The sequence below is a fragment of the Phocoena phocoena genome, chromosome 11 (genome assembly GCF_963924675.1).
Source record: "Phocoena phocoena chromosome 11, mPhoPho1.1, whole genome shotgun sequence".
Taxonomy (NCBI): domain Eukaryota; kingdom Metazoa; phylum Chordata; class Mammalia; order Artiodactyla; family Phocoenidae; genus Phocoena; species Phocoena phocoena.
The window spans coordinates 66,482,661-66,500,150 of NC_089229.1; the positions used below are offsets into that span (position 1 = coordinate 66,482,661).

General features: G+C 35.9%; 1 protein-coding gene across 1 annotated transcript in view; it reads right to left on the bottom strand.

Moving 5' to 3' along the window:
- ARID2 (AT-rich interaction domain 2) overlaps nt 1-17,286 on the bottom strand; it is a 168,911-nt gene extending 151,625 nt beyond the window's left edge. Inside the window, exons 1-3 of the mRNA XM_065887190.1 lie at nt 17,195-17,286; nt 16,987-17,080; nt 15,815-15,912 (exon numbers count right to left, since the gene is read on the bottom strand). Coding sequence (XP_065743262.1) covers nt 15,815-15,912; nt 16,987-17,080; nt 17,195-17,286 — 284 coding nt within the window. The remainder of the gene's footprint in view (nt 1-15,814; nt 15,913-16,986; nt 17,081-17,194) is intronic.
- Nucleotides 17,287-17,490: the final 204 nt, after the last annotated feature.

The window sequence follows — 17,490 nt, forward strand, 5'->3', positions numbered from 1 at the left end:
CACACCACCTCAAAAGCTATGAACCTTGCTGTTTCTTGAACACACCAAGCATGCCCCACTGCTGTTTGTAGACTCTTATCCCAGATATCCACCTGGTTTGCTCCTTCATCTTCCTTGGGTCTTTATTCAAATGCCATCCTCTTAGACTTTCCAGTCCACTCTATCTAAAGATGTAACACTCTCCCCATTCAAAAACTATCTCCTTTATCTGCTTTTTTATTCTTGCACTTATTATTATCTAATATACCTGGTTTTACTTATTTGTTTTCTAATATACCTGATTTGACTTGTTTACTATGTCTCCTTTCCCTAGCTCCAACAGGGAAAGTTTTTTCTGTTTTCATTACTGATGTATGTCCAGTGCATAGAATAGTGTCTGAAAAATGATAAATGATCAGCCATCATTCACTGAATGAATAAGGGCAGTAGTCTGCATATGGTTAAACGTTTGGTCTCTGGTGGCCAGGATCAAATTCCAGCTCCACCACTTTGTAGTTGTGTGACCTTGTGCAAGTTAACTTAACTTCTCTAAATCTTAGTTTCCTTATCTATAAAATGATGATGTTGATATCAATCTTGCAGGATGGTTTTGAGGATTAGAATAATGCAGGTTGAGCAAAATGCCTGGAAAACAGTGAATGTTCAATATATGTTAGCTATCATGATGATGATAATGAACATTCCTGACGCCCAAAGTGCCTCCACTGAGTTATCACATCATTTCCAGTATCCAGTTCTTCAAAAACAATAGTTGTTTGCAAAATCCTTGGATCTTCACATGCTAGTTTGAACAAAACCAGTATTACTCTGGATCAACTCTTACCTTACACAGGATTCTCTTCTGTTTTAGCTTATAAAAAGAGATGGGTGTCTATTTCACCTAAAAAAAATTTTTAAGTGCTACATGAAATTGCATAAAATGCCACATTTATCACAATGCTAATGTACATTCTACTAGAACTGACTCTCGGTGCTTGTTTCATAGAACCGCACAAGAAAAGGTTAAGCTTAGGGCCACAACAATGGGATACTATACTACTAATTCTGTTTAGAATTTTTCAATTCATTCAGAATTCCCCAAATTAGATTCCCCATTTGCTGAGAGGCCCACCATACCCACCAGAGTTCATAAGAACCTCCCCATAGCAGGGGATCTGATTCAGTACAACTACAATGTATCAGTGTTGAATGAGCAGCTTTAAGAGGTAAAAAAAAAAAAAAAAAAATTTTTAAGTACTTGGCCCCCAAGACTCTGGTGATAAAATAAGAGCAGCAAATTATAATTCACAAAACTAAACTCTAATTCTGACCCCATTACTTATCAGCAATGATACTTAAAGGCTTTTTTCCTCATCTATAAGATAGGATGATACCTATTTTGTAAAGCTGTAAAAATCCAGTGAGATGCATATTTGTAAAAATGAGCAAAAAAAAAAAAATGAGCTATACTATATAAACTGTACTGCAGCAAACAAGTCTTCTGTAAAAAGATTTATTAAAAGATTTTTAAATAAAAAGCCACAATCCCACAACTACCCCAACCATTTTCATATTTTGCTAATATTCCCTTCAGGTGCTTCTCTTCACACACTTTTTTTTTTTCCCCACACATTTTTTTTAATAAAGATGAAACCACGTGGAGTTCGAGGAAAACAATACAGCGCGCCTTTTTTAGAGCCAGATAGCCCAGGTTCGAATACTGGCTCCTAAAATTACTAACTGTGTGACCTTGGACAAGATTCTTAAACTCCTTTGTCCTGTTTTCTCTAACATCAGGATAATAGTAACAGTACCTATGTGATTGGGAGGTATGAAGAAGAAATGAGTTATTATAATCATTTGGTACTTTATTACTCTAGCTACTCTGTTGTGATTTAAAAGGAATAAATGTGCTTGGCACATGGCAAATTTCATAAACAGCTAAGAAAAAACAAAATTCTGCTTTTTAAAAACTTAAGATGATGTCATAAACCAAAAGTACATTATTATCTAAAGTATCATAGAAAGATTCTTTTAAAGATGTCTAGGATACTTTACACTATTTTAAAAATAAATCTCCCTACCATTCCTTTGTCTAGATATTTTACAATGTATAATAGAATCCATCTATTGCTTCATACTTCCAGTAGAGGTCTCCATCTAAAAAATAATGTTATCAGACTGAAAACTTTAAATTAGTATTCCTGTTATTTAAAAAAAAAATAGGGGCCAGCTTTATCAAATATGCAAATTTAACTTTTTCCAAGAAAAAACATTTAAAAATAAGGAATATCTGAAGAAAAAGTGACTTTTCCCAGTGATTGTTATATTTTGCTGTGGGTTCTCCAATAATACTCACCTCTCTTATAAACATAATCCTCTGGACAGGAAAGGGAAAGAGATAAGACTGTTGGATACAAATGATAAATCATGTGCTTATTTATCACCACTACTGGCCAACAATTTAATACCTACGCCTCAGAGATGGTATAAGTCAGTAAAGTCATCTTAAAGTAAAAGTAAAGGTCATGTTTTGTAGTAGCAAAGAAATCTCAACAATTTTCCACATTTATTCCTTTTAAATCACAACAGAGTAGCTAGAGTAATAAAGGCAGCTCTGAATTGGCTTCTACATTCCCCCTCCTATCATTCAGTAATAGTGACCTAAGACAGGTCAATTATCCTTATGCAGGTCCACCAGAAAAAATATCCTTATTTCTAGCCTACCAAAAAGCCTGGGGCTAGACCACCTTCTTAAGAGCCCTTCTAGTTAAGAATGATGATGCTATGAATTGATAGGTTCAGTAGTCATATCCAACTGTTGCTAAGTACATACTTCCTGCTCCTATCTTTAGGAATCTAAATTTTCAGTCTCCATAAGCTATATTACTAGGCCTCTATAAAACATCAAATTTGCATATAATATTTAATGTCTACCACAGCTTAGCTCCTGAAATGTGTAAGACTTAAATGTGTAAGGTAAATATCTATACGATCTGGTATGACCAAAAACTGACCAAGAAATTACCAAGCAATTTGCTTAAAGCTAATAAATAGTGCTGCATGTGTGCACACATACACACGCATCCACTTAAACTAACCCCCAGACTTTATAAACAGGGGGATAAAGGAGGAATGTTCTAAGCAACTCTCAGAATTAGCAAGACTTTAATAGCCAAATTATATCTAATTCTGAGGATCAAATATACAATGTAAAAACATAACACATTTGATTTAGTGATAATGGATTTGAATGGATAGACCCAAACATTTAAGATTTCTGGTTGTAACTAAAGCATGAATTTGCTTTTCATCTCCACAGGGTAGATAACCTACAAAGACGACTTTTAAATAAAGACAATTACTTCTCACCTTGAGAAGATAAAAATCAAACAACTATCAAATCGTAGTTTATCCTAGTCTTAATAACATAAAAATCAAGCAATGAATTAAAAACAAAAACAAAATTATTGCCTTGTTTTTGTATAACCAGTGATGCAATGGCCAGCAAAGAATGAAATAGTGAAGAGCTCTTAATGGACAGATAGACAAAGGTAATTTTCCTCCAAAGTTATCATTTAGCATTTTAGCTGATTTTTATTTATATATTAAATTTCTAGAAGATGAGAAATATTCACATTCAAGCATAAGCTGCAAAATAAGATTTAAAACTTTTAATAATCAGTATTAGTTCCTCTCTTGAACACTGATAATAATCACAGATTTTAAAAAATTAAAGTCAAACACTAGTAGATAAACTTATGAAGGATATTACTAAATCTGACTTTTAAGTCTAACAGTATTATTCATTCCATAAACAGACATAGAAATACTATGTTAATAGAACATACAGAGCTAAGACTGCATCAAGAGCACACAGCAGGCAGTGTCCTACTCAATGAGGAAATGATAGAAACATCCAACTAAGGTCAGCATCAAGGCAAGGAAAAGATGCCCTCGTCTCCCTAACTATTTCAGAGGGGCCAATACAATCAGACAAAAGAAAATGATTAAAGGCGTAAAATTTAGAAAAGAAGTAAAGTTATCCCCATTTGCAGATGACATACTAGTATGTCTAAAAAAATTTTTTAATCAATGATAAAACTAATACAAGTGGCAAAACAATTAAGGTGCCAGATTACAATATAAAAAATCAGTAACTTTCATATAAATGATAACTAATTAGAAGATATAATGGAAGAGAAAACCAAATTTACAATAGCAAGAAAAATGATAATATACTTAAGAATAAATTTAAGAAGTGTCAAAAACCTGTAAAAGGGGCTTCCCTGGTGGCGCAGTGGTTGAGAGTCTGCCTGCCAATTCAGGGGACACGGGTTCGAGCCCTGGTCTGGGAAGATCCCACATGCCACGGAGCAACTGGGCCCGTGAGCCACAACTACTGAGCCTGCGCGTCTGGAGCCTGTGCTCCGCAGCAAGAGAGGCCGCGACAGTGAGAGGTCCGCGCACCACGATGAAGAGTGGCCCCCGCTTGCCACAACTAGAGAAAGCCCTCGCACAGAAACGAAGACCCAACACAGACAAAAATAATTAATTTTTTTTTAAAAACCTGTAAAAGGAAAACTTTAGACTCTTGAATGACACAAAAAGATTGAATAGAAGACTTTCATTTTTCTTGGCGAGGTAAACTCAGTATCATCATGTCCATTCTCCTAAGGTAATTGTTTTTAATTTAACGCAATCCCCATTCAAAAAAAAAAGAAAGAAAAAGCTTTTTTCTGAAACTAGAACAAATTAATGCTAAAGTTCATATGGAAAAAAAAACCATAAACAAATACCCAAGAAAACCTTGTAAAAGAAGAACTATGAGATGGGAATGGTACTACCGAATATTAAAACATACTATATAAAGCCACAATAATTACAATATAGTGACATACCATTTCTTAACCCACCAGATCGATAAAACTTCAAAAGCTTGACAAACACATGGTAAGGCTATGGGAAACAGGTACCTTCATATACTGCTGATGGGAATGCAAAATAGTTCTCTCCTACTTGGAGAGAATCTGGTGGGAATTGGGCAGAATTTAATCAAATACATATGCCTTTATTATTTGATTATTGAATCAACCCCCACTTTAGTAATTTACTCTGAAGATACATCTCCAAAAATTTGAAAATTGGTCTGCATAAGCCTACTAGATTTGCAGATTATTCATGTGACATTATTTGTTATTGTAAAATACTGGGAAAAGCCTAAGTCATTATGTAGGAGACTGGATGAATAAAGTAGGATATATCCACACAATGGAATACTATGCAGCTGTTAAAAAAAAGGAATTTTATGAACTTACTTAGAGTGACAGGCAAGATATTGGGCTGGCCAAAAAGTTCCTTTGGGTTTTTCCGTAACATCATATAAAAACCCGCACAAACCAATATATTAAATTTCATTTTGGCCAACCCAATATATTAAATGAAAGAAAGCAAAATAAAAAAATAGTGTGCATTCTTAATGTTAAGATGGGGAACTAAAAATGCATGTATATATCTCCTTATTTTTACAAAACAAAAGAAAAACAAAAAAACAGGAAGGATAACCAGCAACTATTGGTTACCAAAAGAGCATGGGTAGGAATGGGGCAGAAGTGACAGGGAAGAAAAGAGGGTAGAGGGTAAACTCCAAGCATATCTTTGCTTAAATTTTGATTTTAGAATCTTAAGGGTTTTATATATTCATAAATAAAATTAAAGGAACAAATAAAGGGGAAAACACAAAATTGAATACAAATGGAGAAAATGTGAACTTTATTGTTTTAAGTGAATAACAATACCCAGAAAAATAGAATCCAGTCACTGTGAACCTTTTTTAACACAATTATTTACAGATATAAAGTCAGTCTGAACACAAAAAGAAATGCAAACAAATTTGTAACTCTACTTGGCGGGTTAGTTGTTTGTAGTGGTATGGGTATAACAATTCTGAAACTATTCTCTATGTGTTACAAAACTAACAAGGTAAGTAAATACACTGGTGTTAGGAATTAGGATTCTCAATGCAGTTAAAGGGAGATACGTGGAATGGAAGAAGGCAAGAGAAAACGTGTGTGGGTTGTAATTAGAGATATCAGTATAGCCTTATGATTTTCAAGATGTGTATATTCATATTTAAAATAAGTAAACTTCCTAGCTCTGTCCTCTGAAAGGGCCCAGAAGAAAAGATAACCCAATAACAATGGGTACATCTACCACCCAGATTTGGTTTCTATATACCATTCCACACTAAAAGGAACCAGGACTTCTTGAAGAAATAGCTGATGCTACAGCAGGGAAAGCAAAACACAAAGCTGACTCTAGCATATCTTGTTTTGTCAGAAGGCAAGAAAGAGCTCAAAAATAATAGTAACTTGATAAAAATACACAGAAGGCAGCTTGAAAGGGCTCCTCCTGGCCAAACTGAAGCAGCAAAATGCATAACTGCAATAGATTTTAATCCATTGTATAATATAAAAATCTAATAAAAAATAAAAATATTTTCCATATCGTAGATTGCCAACTAATAGGATGTAGAAGAAATGATAAAATTAGAAAATAAACATCATACAGCCATCATAATAACTGATTGAGGCAAGAATCATCAATGGATATTAAAACCACTGGGTAAAAGTTTGATGGTGAGCAAGATATTTACAGTCTCAAAGTACGTCTCCACAGGTCACTTGCTAATTACAAAACAGAAAATGGAAACTTTACAGTGGAGGAACCAGGAGGACACCACCTTAACCAAAGTTAATGTCAGCAATAATGGGACAAAGTGACATCACATACCTCCTGCCAAAAATACTTAACCTAAATCTAATCCTGAAAAAAACCTCAGAAAAATCCAAATTTTATAGCACAGTTGACCCATACTCTTCAAAAATGGTAGTATCACAAAAGACTGAAGAACTACAGATAACTAAATGTGATACAAGATCACAGATTAGGGATGGTTGGGTATGACAGCTATAAGACATCTTTGGGGCAACTGGTAAAATCTGAATAAGATCTGTATATAATACAGATAATATGATTATATTCATGTTAAGTTTTCTGAATTTGATTATTTTACTATTGTTACATAAGAGAATGTTTTTATTCTTAAGTAATATACGCTTACATTTAGGAGGAAAGGGCATTATAACTGTAATGACAGCAAATGATTAAACAACAGTAATAATAACAATTATAATAATGTGTATATATGTATACACACCATCACATATAAAAAGGAAAACACAAAACAAATGTGGTAAAATAACAACTGGTCAATATAAATGAAGTGTAAACAAGAATTCACATACAGAAAGCGAAAAAAAGATTTAACAATTCTGGACTTCCCTGGTGGCGCAGTGGTTAAGAATTCACCTGCCAGTGCAGGGGACACAGGTTCGAGCCCTGGCCCGGGAAGATCCCACATGCCTCGGAGCAACTAAGCCCGTGCGCCACAACTACTGAGCCTGTGCTCTAGAGCCTGCGAGCCACAACTACTGAGCCCACGTGCCGCAACTACTGAAGACCGCGTGCCTAGAGCCTGTGCTCCGCAACAAGAGAAGCCACAACAATGAGAAGCCCGCGCACCGCAATGGGGAATAGCCTCCGCTCACTGCAACTAGAGAAAACCCACACAAAGCAATGAAGACCCAAACGCAGCCAAAAATCAATCAATCAATAAATTAAAAATTTTTAAAAAGATTTAACAATTCTGAAGAAAGAAAACATAGGAAGGAAAAAAAATGATAGGTTTATCATTTCTCTCTCAACCAGATTTTTTACTACTAAATTAATACATCGCAATGTGGGGCTACCTGGCAAAAACTACTCAAAAATTCAGAAGTTTGACTTTTTAATGGTGTAAACTAAAAAGATTATACCAAACCACTTAAGCACTCTTGACCTATTACTTGTGAGTACACTTGGAGGTACAGCCTGCTTAGGTACTAAATACTGTTTATGAAGTACTAAATGGTCTGATCTGTGCTCAAGTACATTGAAAATTCACTTAACCTATGAACCATTATGGAAAGTGTGATCAACTTGGGGATTATTACTGACACATTTAAATTCAACCCCACCTCTAAACTACAACAGGTTAGGACCCTAACTATGGTCTCTTCTTTGTCTTATTTTAATGGAAGAATGTTCCTACTGACCTCATATATGTTTATATTAACATTTTATTTATTTAAAATAACCCGTAGGCTAGGAGAGAAGCAAAAACAAATTTCATTTGAAAACACATCACCATGAAAGATGTGTATAATTATATAATAAACATCATCTCTGTGCACAGAGCAGCTGACCACTGAACACTATAAGTAAGAATTTACCAAGTACAATAGTTAAGAACTCAGAAAGAAAGAATTAAAGATACTTGCCACGTATCCCATTAAGATGTATATTCAAATAATACATTATTGTACAACTTTATTCAAATCCTACTTCATAAAAAGCAATGCTTTGGCTTGGTCCCATTACACAGTAATGAAAAAACTCATTTACTGAAAGAAGCAAAAGATAAACATACTAGGGCATGGAATATACCTTAAGATATTTAACAACTGTGGATAATGGAGGGTTATGTATAAAACAAAGCTTTGTGAAATGTAAAGCAGGTCTATCACCAGGGAAAAGAATGGAAAGGTAAAGGGGAGAAAGTGTGGTTTGAAAATATATAAAATAAACCTTACCAAGTGGCAATTATGGCTGACACTTAAGATTGAAAGTTGGATAATAACCTACAGCCTTTTTTGTTTTTTTTAGTAGCCCGTATGCTCCAGAAGAAAGAGTCTGAGTGGTGTAAAGAAATTCTTTTCTAAGTGTTATTTTTTCTGAGATTAAATAACATCAATTACTTCTGAAATCTGAAATGATAAAAATAAAATCTTACATATGAAAACTTTGAAACATGAAGATAAAGCGCATTAAACAAAACAAGCTATTGTTAGTATTGTTATTTTTAAAGGAATTTATACAATATAAATGAACTCCCCTAAGCAGTACTGAGATAGACCAACAAAATCCTCACAAAGAGAAAAAGTGGTCAGTAAATTCAATAAAATAAATGGCATTCCATTTGGAAAATATTATAAAGTTTTATTTAAAAACAAAACCTAGATATTAAGAAATTTTTTTTAATTGATTTTTTAAAATCCAAATTACTATGCAAATAGTTAGGATAAGCTCAAATTGGTAGTTCATTTACCCCTTTTTTTTCCCCTTACGTGGAGCCCTTGTTATCTTCTCTAGAGCCCAGAAACAAAGTAGGGTGTGTCCAGGCTCTGCTTAGAGATGACAGGTGCAGCTTGAGCAGGTGCCCCTAGACCAGATGTCACCTAGAGGTTTTGCTCTGGATGCAGCCCTGGCCAACACGTTGGTGCCAAGTTAAACCAGTTATCTCAGCAACTCAACTGGTTTAATTCCAACACTTAGATCAGCTGTTCTCAAACTCCAGTGTACTTAAGAATCACCTGGGGCACACTTTAAAAAAATACAGTGTCTTAGACCATTAAGTCATAAAACCACTGATCAATCTTAGCACCACTAAAACAGGACAACTAAACATTATATGCCTCATAATCTGATGAAAAGCACAGCACTACCTATTAAAGTACACCTAAAATACTAAACTTGAATTTTTTCAATCTTTAAATCTAATAGTTTTTAGGAAATAGATACAGGGGATAGAGGAACAAGTTAACTGACACTAGAAGGAAGCACTCAACCAAATCGAGAATTTAGGGCATTCTAAAGGACAACTGACCCCACCACTTCAATAAATCAGTGGCATGATAGGAAAAGGGAGCTGTTAAGAGACTAATGGGATAAAAGAGCCAAAACAAGAGATTCAGCCTCACCATAAAATTCTCTTGCAGTAAGATGGGGTGGACCTGCAAACACTAATTTGGTTATTAATGGAAATATGAATCTATCATTTGGGGACAATAATTCATAATGCAGTATCTATTCCTACATATCACCAAGAGATTCCATTTCCAGCCACAGATCACTGCAATATACTTAGTCACAGGGTATACATCTTACAGAAACGAATTAACTTTGAATTCACAGCATAATGAATACTCAAAAAGTATCCAAGCACAAGTGATATTTTTTAATGTTTGAAACAAAAAATTGTATGTTAGACTCTTTTAATAACACAATTCTTGGAAAGTGCAATAAAATTCATAGAAAATCTGAATGCTACTGAGAGTGACAATTTGCTGTAAACCATCTCTTTATTCCAGATCCCCCAAAAGTTTTATATCCTAAGTGAATCCATTAATATCCTTTATGATAGGTAACCAATACTAGTATCAATCACCATATATACATTTTTGTGTACTTCTGAATAAGAAGAATCAACCTGCCTATTGCCTGAGCTCTACTATGGATAACTGAACTAACCATATTATTTACATTTATTTTAAATTCAAAAGCCAATACTTTTGCTTTTCATAACAATTATGCTTACAATTTCAAACCATAAAATATTTGATGACAATCTTTAATTCTAACATCTCCATTTTTATCTCCAGTAAGTTTGGTCCTTAAACCAAGATCTACTTCTAAACAGCTTTCCCTAAAATCAAAATTCATGATTATGACCTATGTTTTTAAAATGGTAGAACTGAAGCAAATATAGATTTTAGCATGACTATCATATTTCAACAACAGTAATTACTATTCTGCAAAACAATGTGACCAATGATTTGGCTACCTTTCTCTTCCTGGCAATGAACACAAGATAATTTTAATGTCCCCTATGCGAACAACTATTTAAGTATTACCAATATAATTCTGCACAGCAATTGATAAAGATAAGCAAATAATAGCACCATAAAAATCATTTAAATCTGTATATATATCTATATAAATATACACAGTTACCTCTCATTTCTCATTTTCCATATTTAAAATTTTTCTTCCTTTACCCTCATTTCTTCTAGCTCAGGGTTTCCCAAACTGTGCTCCACAGAACTTAGTAGATGTTCCGCAAACATTCCCCTGCGATGTACGGTAGTGTTTGGGAACCATCGTTTACCATAGGTGGAGGGAGGGAGGTAATAAATAGTGTTTCTCCAAATTGTCTTGAGATCCACAACTCACATTAACAAAATACAGTCTCTACGAAGTCCTTCAATGAAGTAACACGAATTTATTGTTATTACTCAAATTCATTTAGCCTTTTTTCAGGGAAACATATTGACATTTCAGGAAAGCAAATGCTTCATACAGCACAAATTGGGAATCTCCACTCTAACTGATCCTGAATACCCAGGAGTGTGGTGACGATGGTGGTGCCAGATGAAAGCAGTAGAAAGAGATCCACCCCCCATATGTCCTCTACTTCCTATTTCAAACAAACCCTACGTTTACTAGCAAACTTGAGGAGCGACTGTACAACTCTGGAAAATGCCCAATAAGCAGCCTTCCCCCAAATAATAATGAAAAAAACTCTAAATACTTTACCTAAAAACATGCAGTATTAAGTACTTACTCACTGACTAATGCACCTAAATTCCAGTGAATTAAAATGTTTGTTTTTCCTTCCTTTTCCAACTTCCAATATCATTTCATCTCAGATTATAAAATATTCACAGACGTGATATACTTCTCTATCAGTCATAGTGGATTTTACACACAACCAACTGAAAATACTAAATCAACAACAGAGAAGATGTAGGATTATAAGAGTGCTCCTCTTTAGACGCAGACAATTTTAGGTGACAGCTAAGGCAGAAAATTTAAATGCAAAAAAGCATATAAACATTTCTGGGAGTTACAGTTAAGTTCTTAGTTTGTGTCCTCAGTGAAAACTATCCACCCTGGAAAGAGTTAGATTTATTTCTACTTGAGGGCAAATTTAAGCTATTTAAAACATGGTTTCTAAGACACAACACTAACCTAGCTGAGGTCTCATAAGTCTTTCAACTTTTTCTACTTTCCACTCCTCCTTTCAACAAGTTTGCACACCCTCTAAACTGTAACAGAATATGAGAAGATATCAAAATCAGGTTTGTTCAAAATGAAAGGTTACAGTTTACATAATTAATTTTAAAATGCATATACGAATAATTTATTTAGATACAATTTTTTTCCAGTCTTCATATTACTTTTATTTTCCTTCCTTAAATAAGGAGAGCAATCTCCATTTATCAATTCTGTTGATACATAAACTCAATGTATTACTTTATTTACTTATTTATTACAATTTTAAAGCATTCTTTCATTTAACCTCAAGTGATTCATAAAAGGCTTTCTCTTAAAAAAAGTGATCTACATGGTAGACACTAACCACCCAGCACACAAGTGTATTCATTCTATTTACCTGATAAATATAAACTTTAATTGGTATAACTTAAGGCAGGGCTTCATCCACCAAGGGGGGAAAAAAATTAATAAATTCACAATGAAACTGAAAATTCACTATAGCGGGTACAATTCTACAATTAAGTTTCTGACTATTCCAAAGGTAGGTACATGTAAAAAAATCATTTTATAAGAAAATCAGTAACATACAGTGTTGTACAACAAATTTTTTATGTCCAAGGTATTTCACCTCTTTTTCAAAAAACAAGTTTTATAATGGAAACATCAACTTAACCTTGACTATAGCTGTACTATGGGCATCAGTAAGCTAAAACAAAATTCTTCAACTAAGTATTTGAAATATTTACCTAAATCTTCATACCAAGGCTTCAAATTCTTAACAAAAAGTAAGAGGAGTAAATTGTCCCCAATCTTAGTACCAAAACAAAATGAAAATATAAAATTAACTGAGTAAATATGGAACACACTGGGTATAAATACACTCAGGCGTAAATTTAACCATAAGTAATTTCCAATTATATTTTAATTTCTTAAAATCACTTTGACTAACAAAGTGAATTCATAATAGACTGATTAAATATTACTGAACACATATCAAGAATACAACTTTTTTTCCAATTAACAAATGCCCCTAAAGCCATTTAGATACTTTTGCACTTTAACTTCTTCATCTACAAAATGTGGGAAATTATTAACTTATCCTTTCATACTTATAAAGATATTCTAATAATGAACATCTGTGGAATATATTGTGATGTACATGCCAAGAATGGAACTAAGTGAAAACAAAATACATAGACATAATAGATGAGTAATATCCAAGCTTTAAATATAGTACTTTTACACATTATCAGTAGGCACTTTTATTTTAAAAACTTAACTGTCAATGTTAAAACAAATAATCAATTGCATTTTCAATTTTAGACTTTGAGAAATTTTTGTAGACAATCTACAACTGAATAAGTGTATGTCTGACACAATCAAACTAACTTTTGGCAGACCACTAAACTCAAGTCTCTATATTTGATGTCTATGTCTGTTACAATGGCCAGCATATTAGTTTGCTCTTCTTTATTTAAATGTCTGCAATATCATGAAAATATATCATAAAATACCAGGCTAACAGCTACCCATCTAACTACAGAGGAATGTCAGCAAATTTTAAACTTCTAAACAAGAACACATGTAATGACAGTCTTACAGTAAGTCAAATGAAACAGCAGTTCATTTAAAAAAAAAATTAGTCCACCTGTGATTTATAAAACACACTGCATTATCTACTCAGCAGAAACCATGATACTCAATTTGACATATCAAAGAAGGAACTTACAAAGTCACTTGATTACTGTTGGTTACTATGAAGAGGCACTCATGGTTAAGTAACAGAATTACTGTGAAAGTTTGGCATCCTGTCTGCCAGTTAAGATTTTTCAGAGGAAGGTGTAAAACCCATCATAATACATGTCCTCTTACTGTGCAATATTACACCACTATGGAAAAAAATCTTCCAAGGTTGGTAGTACCCAATTTTTGACCAGCATATTTCTTTTGTATTTCTTTACAAGCCATGCAAATCTTCACATGGTTTTATTTTCCAAAACAAATACTTCAACTTTTTTCCTAGTAGCCTAGCTACAACCCTACAAAAACAAACCTGGAGAGTGACATATGGAGGAAAAACAAGTTTAGCTAAGGACATAGTTCAAAATGTAGCTTCTAATAAGAGCATAAAACTCAAACTGACCCGAGAACAATATAGAGTTGTGAACAATCCTGAAACTACATAGTTAAAAACAGTATCATCAATGGATGATAGATCCCAAGATAGAAATCACAACTGGAAAAACAATATTTATGTAACTTACAATAAACTGGGAGTCTAGCCATTTGATTATGCTAAAGCTCTGTTAGTATGAATGTACACTCTTCAGAAAAACACACATCCCATGAAACATATATATCATACAGTACCTTCTGGATATTAAAATCAATCAATCAATCATCCAATAAATATCAGGCATAACTTAACATGTATTTTAAACGGTCTAAAATCCAAAGGGTTCAAACTGATTACCAGAAAACCAGGACATGTATTAACAGTACTCCCCTCAATATTATAAATGAAAATGAGCAAATAAGTATCACCATAAATAAAAAATTTTCTACTTCTCACCACATTACTAAATCAACAATTTTGAAGGTTAATTTTGTTTTACTTTGTTTTTTGTTTCAGTGTTTTATTTTAAAATGCACTCTGACACATGCCATCACACCCTCACAAGAGATAACAACTAACCATATTTAATATTTTCTAGACTTCTGTGTAACTCAGTAACTACTCACAAAGTTCTGCAAACTCTTCAGCTTCAAGCCTGAAGTCAATCTAAGATAGCCAACAGAAAGTACACCTGTGCAATTACTGCATTTCCTATTCCAGAATGCTGAACATAACACAGAATATGTACATCTGGATATTGCATTTGGAGCAATGATAAATGCCAAACTCAAATTATGTAGAAGCCACATTACCTAAAAGGCCATCCTATAACATCATTATTAAAAAGCAATAAATATGAAGAGCATTGTTTTAGTTTTAAATAACAAACACCAACCAAAGAGGCTTTATGGGTAAGTAAAATAAATATTAAAAATAAAAGATGACCTCATAATAATTTACAATATAAAAATATTTCTAGGAGAAAAACTGAGAAAAAATTAAGGCTGAATCACAAAATATATATCTAAACTGTATCACATGCCAACTAAATAAGAAATTTACTTTGTCAAATAAATAGTCAAAATAGAAGGGGAAGAATGAAAGAAAATCCAAATCAAAGTATTCTATTTTGTAGTATCCCTAATTTTCCTAAATAGATAACAGTCCTATTAAAGCTTTTTAAGTCATTCAAAAATTCAAAAAAAAAATATTTATATATATATTTATATGTATATATATATTTTAAAAACAATCCTGGTCACTTAAGGCACCAACATGCTATGCTATGCAGAAATATTCTACTGAAAAACTACTCAGTGACACGGTTCCACACAGAGGTTTCATTTTTTAAAAAAATCTTAAAGTCAGAATTTTAAAAGGCAAAGGAGTTTCCAAAACAAAGAAAAAAATTTCCCAAGGGATACAAAGTTTCATTAACTATCTTAACTCTTACTAAGCATCACCCTTCTGCCCCTCTGTGGATATCAGACAATCAATAACAATGTCACCAAAGAATGTTTACCAAGATGGGGGTGGGGTGTCACCTGTAATGATTCTGTATGAAAAATGTAAACAATCCTAAAACAGGTGAGGAAAACTTTCACCTTATTATAATCTCACTTTACGGATAATGTTTCTCAGACTGAAATTAACAGAAGTTTAGACTGTTTGGTGTGCAAGGTTTGTTTCTTGTTTGGGGATTTTTTTTTTCTTTTTGCTAAAACAAATCTCCCCATAAGTCCCTTATTCCCAAACACTGTTGGAAGAGTCACTACTACTCACCGCAAGTAATACTGTTTTAAAGCAAAGGCAGCGTTAGAACAACTTCTGGGAAAGTTGAACTCTTCAACAATTTCTCCCCACTGATTCTTCTCAGAAACCTGTTAAAAACACAGCCACACTTGTCTGAACGTGCACAATTCAAGAAAACTCTAACCTAACTCTGAAATAAATACCCATTCTACAGAGATCTGCAGATACCTCGGGCATCAGTGGGTGATTCGGCTCGATCCGTAAGAGTAACTAAGCAAGGGCTGCTTGAATCACCGTGTTTTCACCAGAGAGCCCAGTATTTAAGAGCACTTGTTTTGTTTGGGGGGGCGGGGGGGGGTTGGTGGGTTTGTTTTGTTTTTGAAGCCCGGACAATAACCAATCGCAAGTCCCTCTGTCGCCCCCTTTTAAATCTCAACGCGGTCCGTTTACACTAAAAAAAAAAAAAAAAGTTCAAAAGGATCAATACTGTTCCGGAGAGCGACGTCCGCAGGTTCTGGGGGGGTCGGGGCCGGGGCCGATTCCGATCCCTCTCCCAGATCTATCCATCTCCATAGGCCCTTCTTTGAGGCCTACAGCTTCTGCCTAGCCTTGAAGCCTAAGATGGCTATTTGGAGACAGGTCCTGGTTTCTTTTGTTAGCTGTATAAACCGAGAGCGAAGGGGCCGAGGCTGTGCCCCCGGCTGCCGGGATCATTTCGCAGCCGATTATCGATGTTAAACCTGCCCGCGCTAATTTTGAGTTGCACGAAAACTGCTCTCAGAGTCTGTGTGTCTCTGTGTCTCCGCCTGTGCTAGAGCGGCAGCGGCGGCAGAGCTGACTCGCGAGCGAGCGAGCGGGCGGGCGCGGGCGCGGGGCGGGCGCGGGGCTCGGGCGGGCGCCCCGCACGCCCGCACTCCCCGCCGCGGCGCTCAGACCCCGCCGGGCCGGCCGGGCACCGGGCAGGGCGCGAGCCGGCGCCGGGCCGCCCGCCCGCCGAGCCCCGCGCCCGCCGCGCGCACGCGAGCCACCAGGCCAAAAACAGCCCCGCCGCCGTCCGCCTCCGTGCCACCGGCTGGGAGCGAAAAGAACGCCTCTGAACCCCGCGGGCCACCCCCCCGGCCCCGAGCGCCCACTCCGGGGTCAAAGGAGACTTTTTGGAGGAGACCAGTGAGAGGGAAATACAAATTAAAACTTCCACTCACCTTCGCAAATCCGCCTAAAGTAGTGACTCTGGTGTAGAGACCGTGAAGATCCAGCTCCTTCCCACCCACCGCAGGGATTTTTTTAAAAGGCGACCTGCGGGAGAGAGAAAGCCCCGCACTTGTCAGCTGGGACCCCGCGGCGGCCCGGGCGGGAGAGCCCCGTTCGCCCCGGCTCGCCCCGGCGCTGCCCCCCCGGTTCTGCTCTCACCCTCTGCTGTGGTGGAACTGCCGCAGCTCGTCCAGGAAAGCGAGTCCCTTTCTCCGCTCGTCCGGAGGCGCCTTCCCCGTCGAGTTTGCCATTATTTTTTCGAAGGAGGTTTTAAAAAAACCCAGATCGGTGTTTTAAAAGCGCCCTCCGCTCCCTGCGCTTCCTACCAGAGCCCGGAGCCCATTCCTCGGCCGGCGGCGGCGGGGCTCAGTCATGGGCCGGCGGTGGCGGCGGCGGCGGCGGCGGCGGCGGCGGCGGCGCAGGGAGGGAGGGAGGGAGGGGGAGGAGGAGGAGGA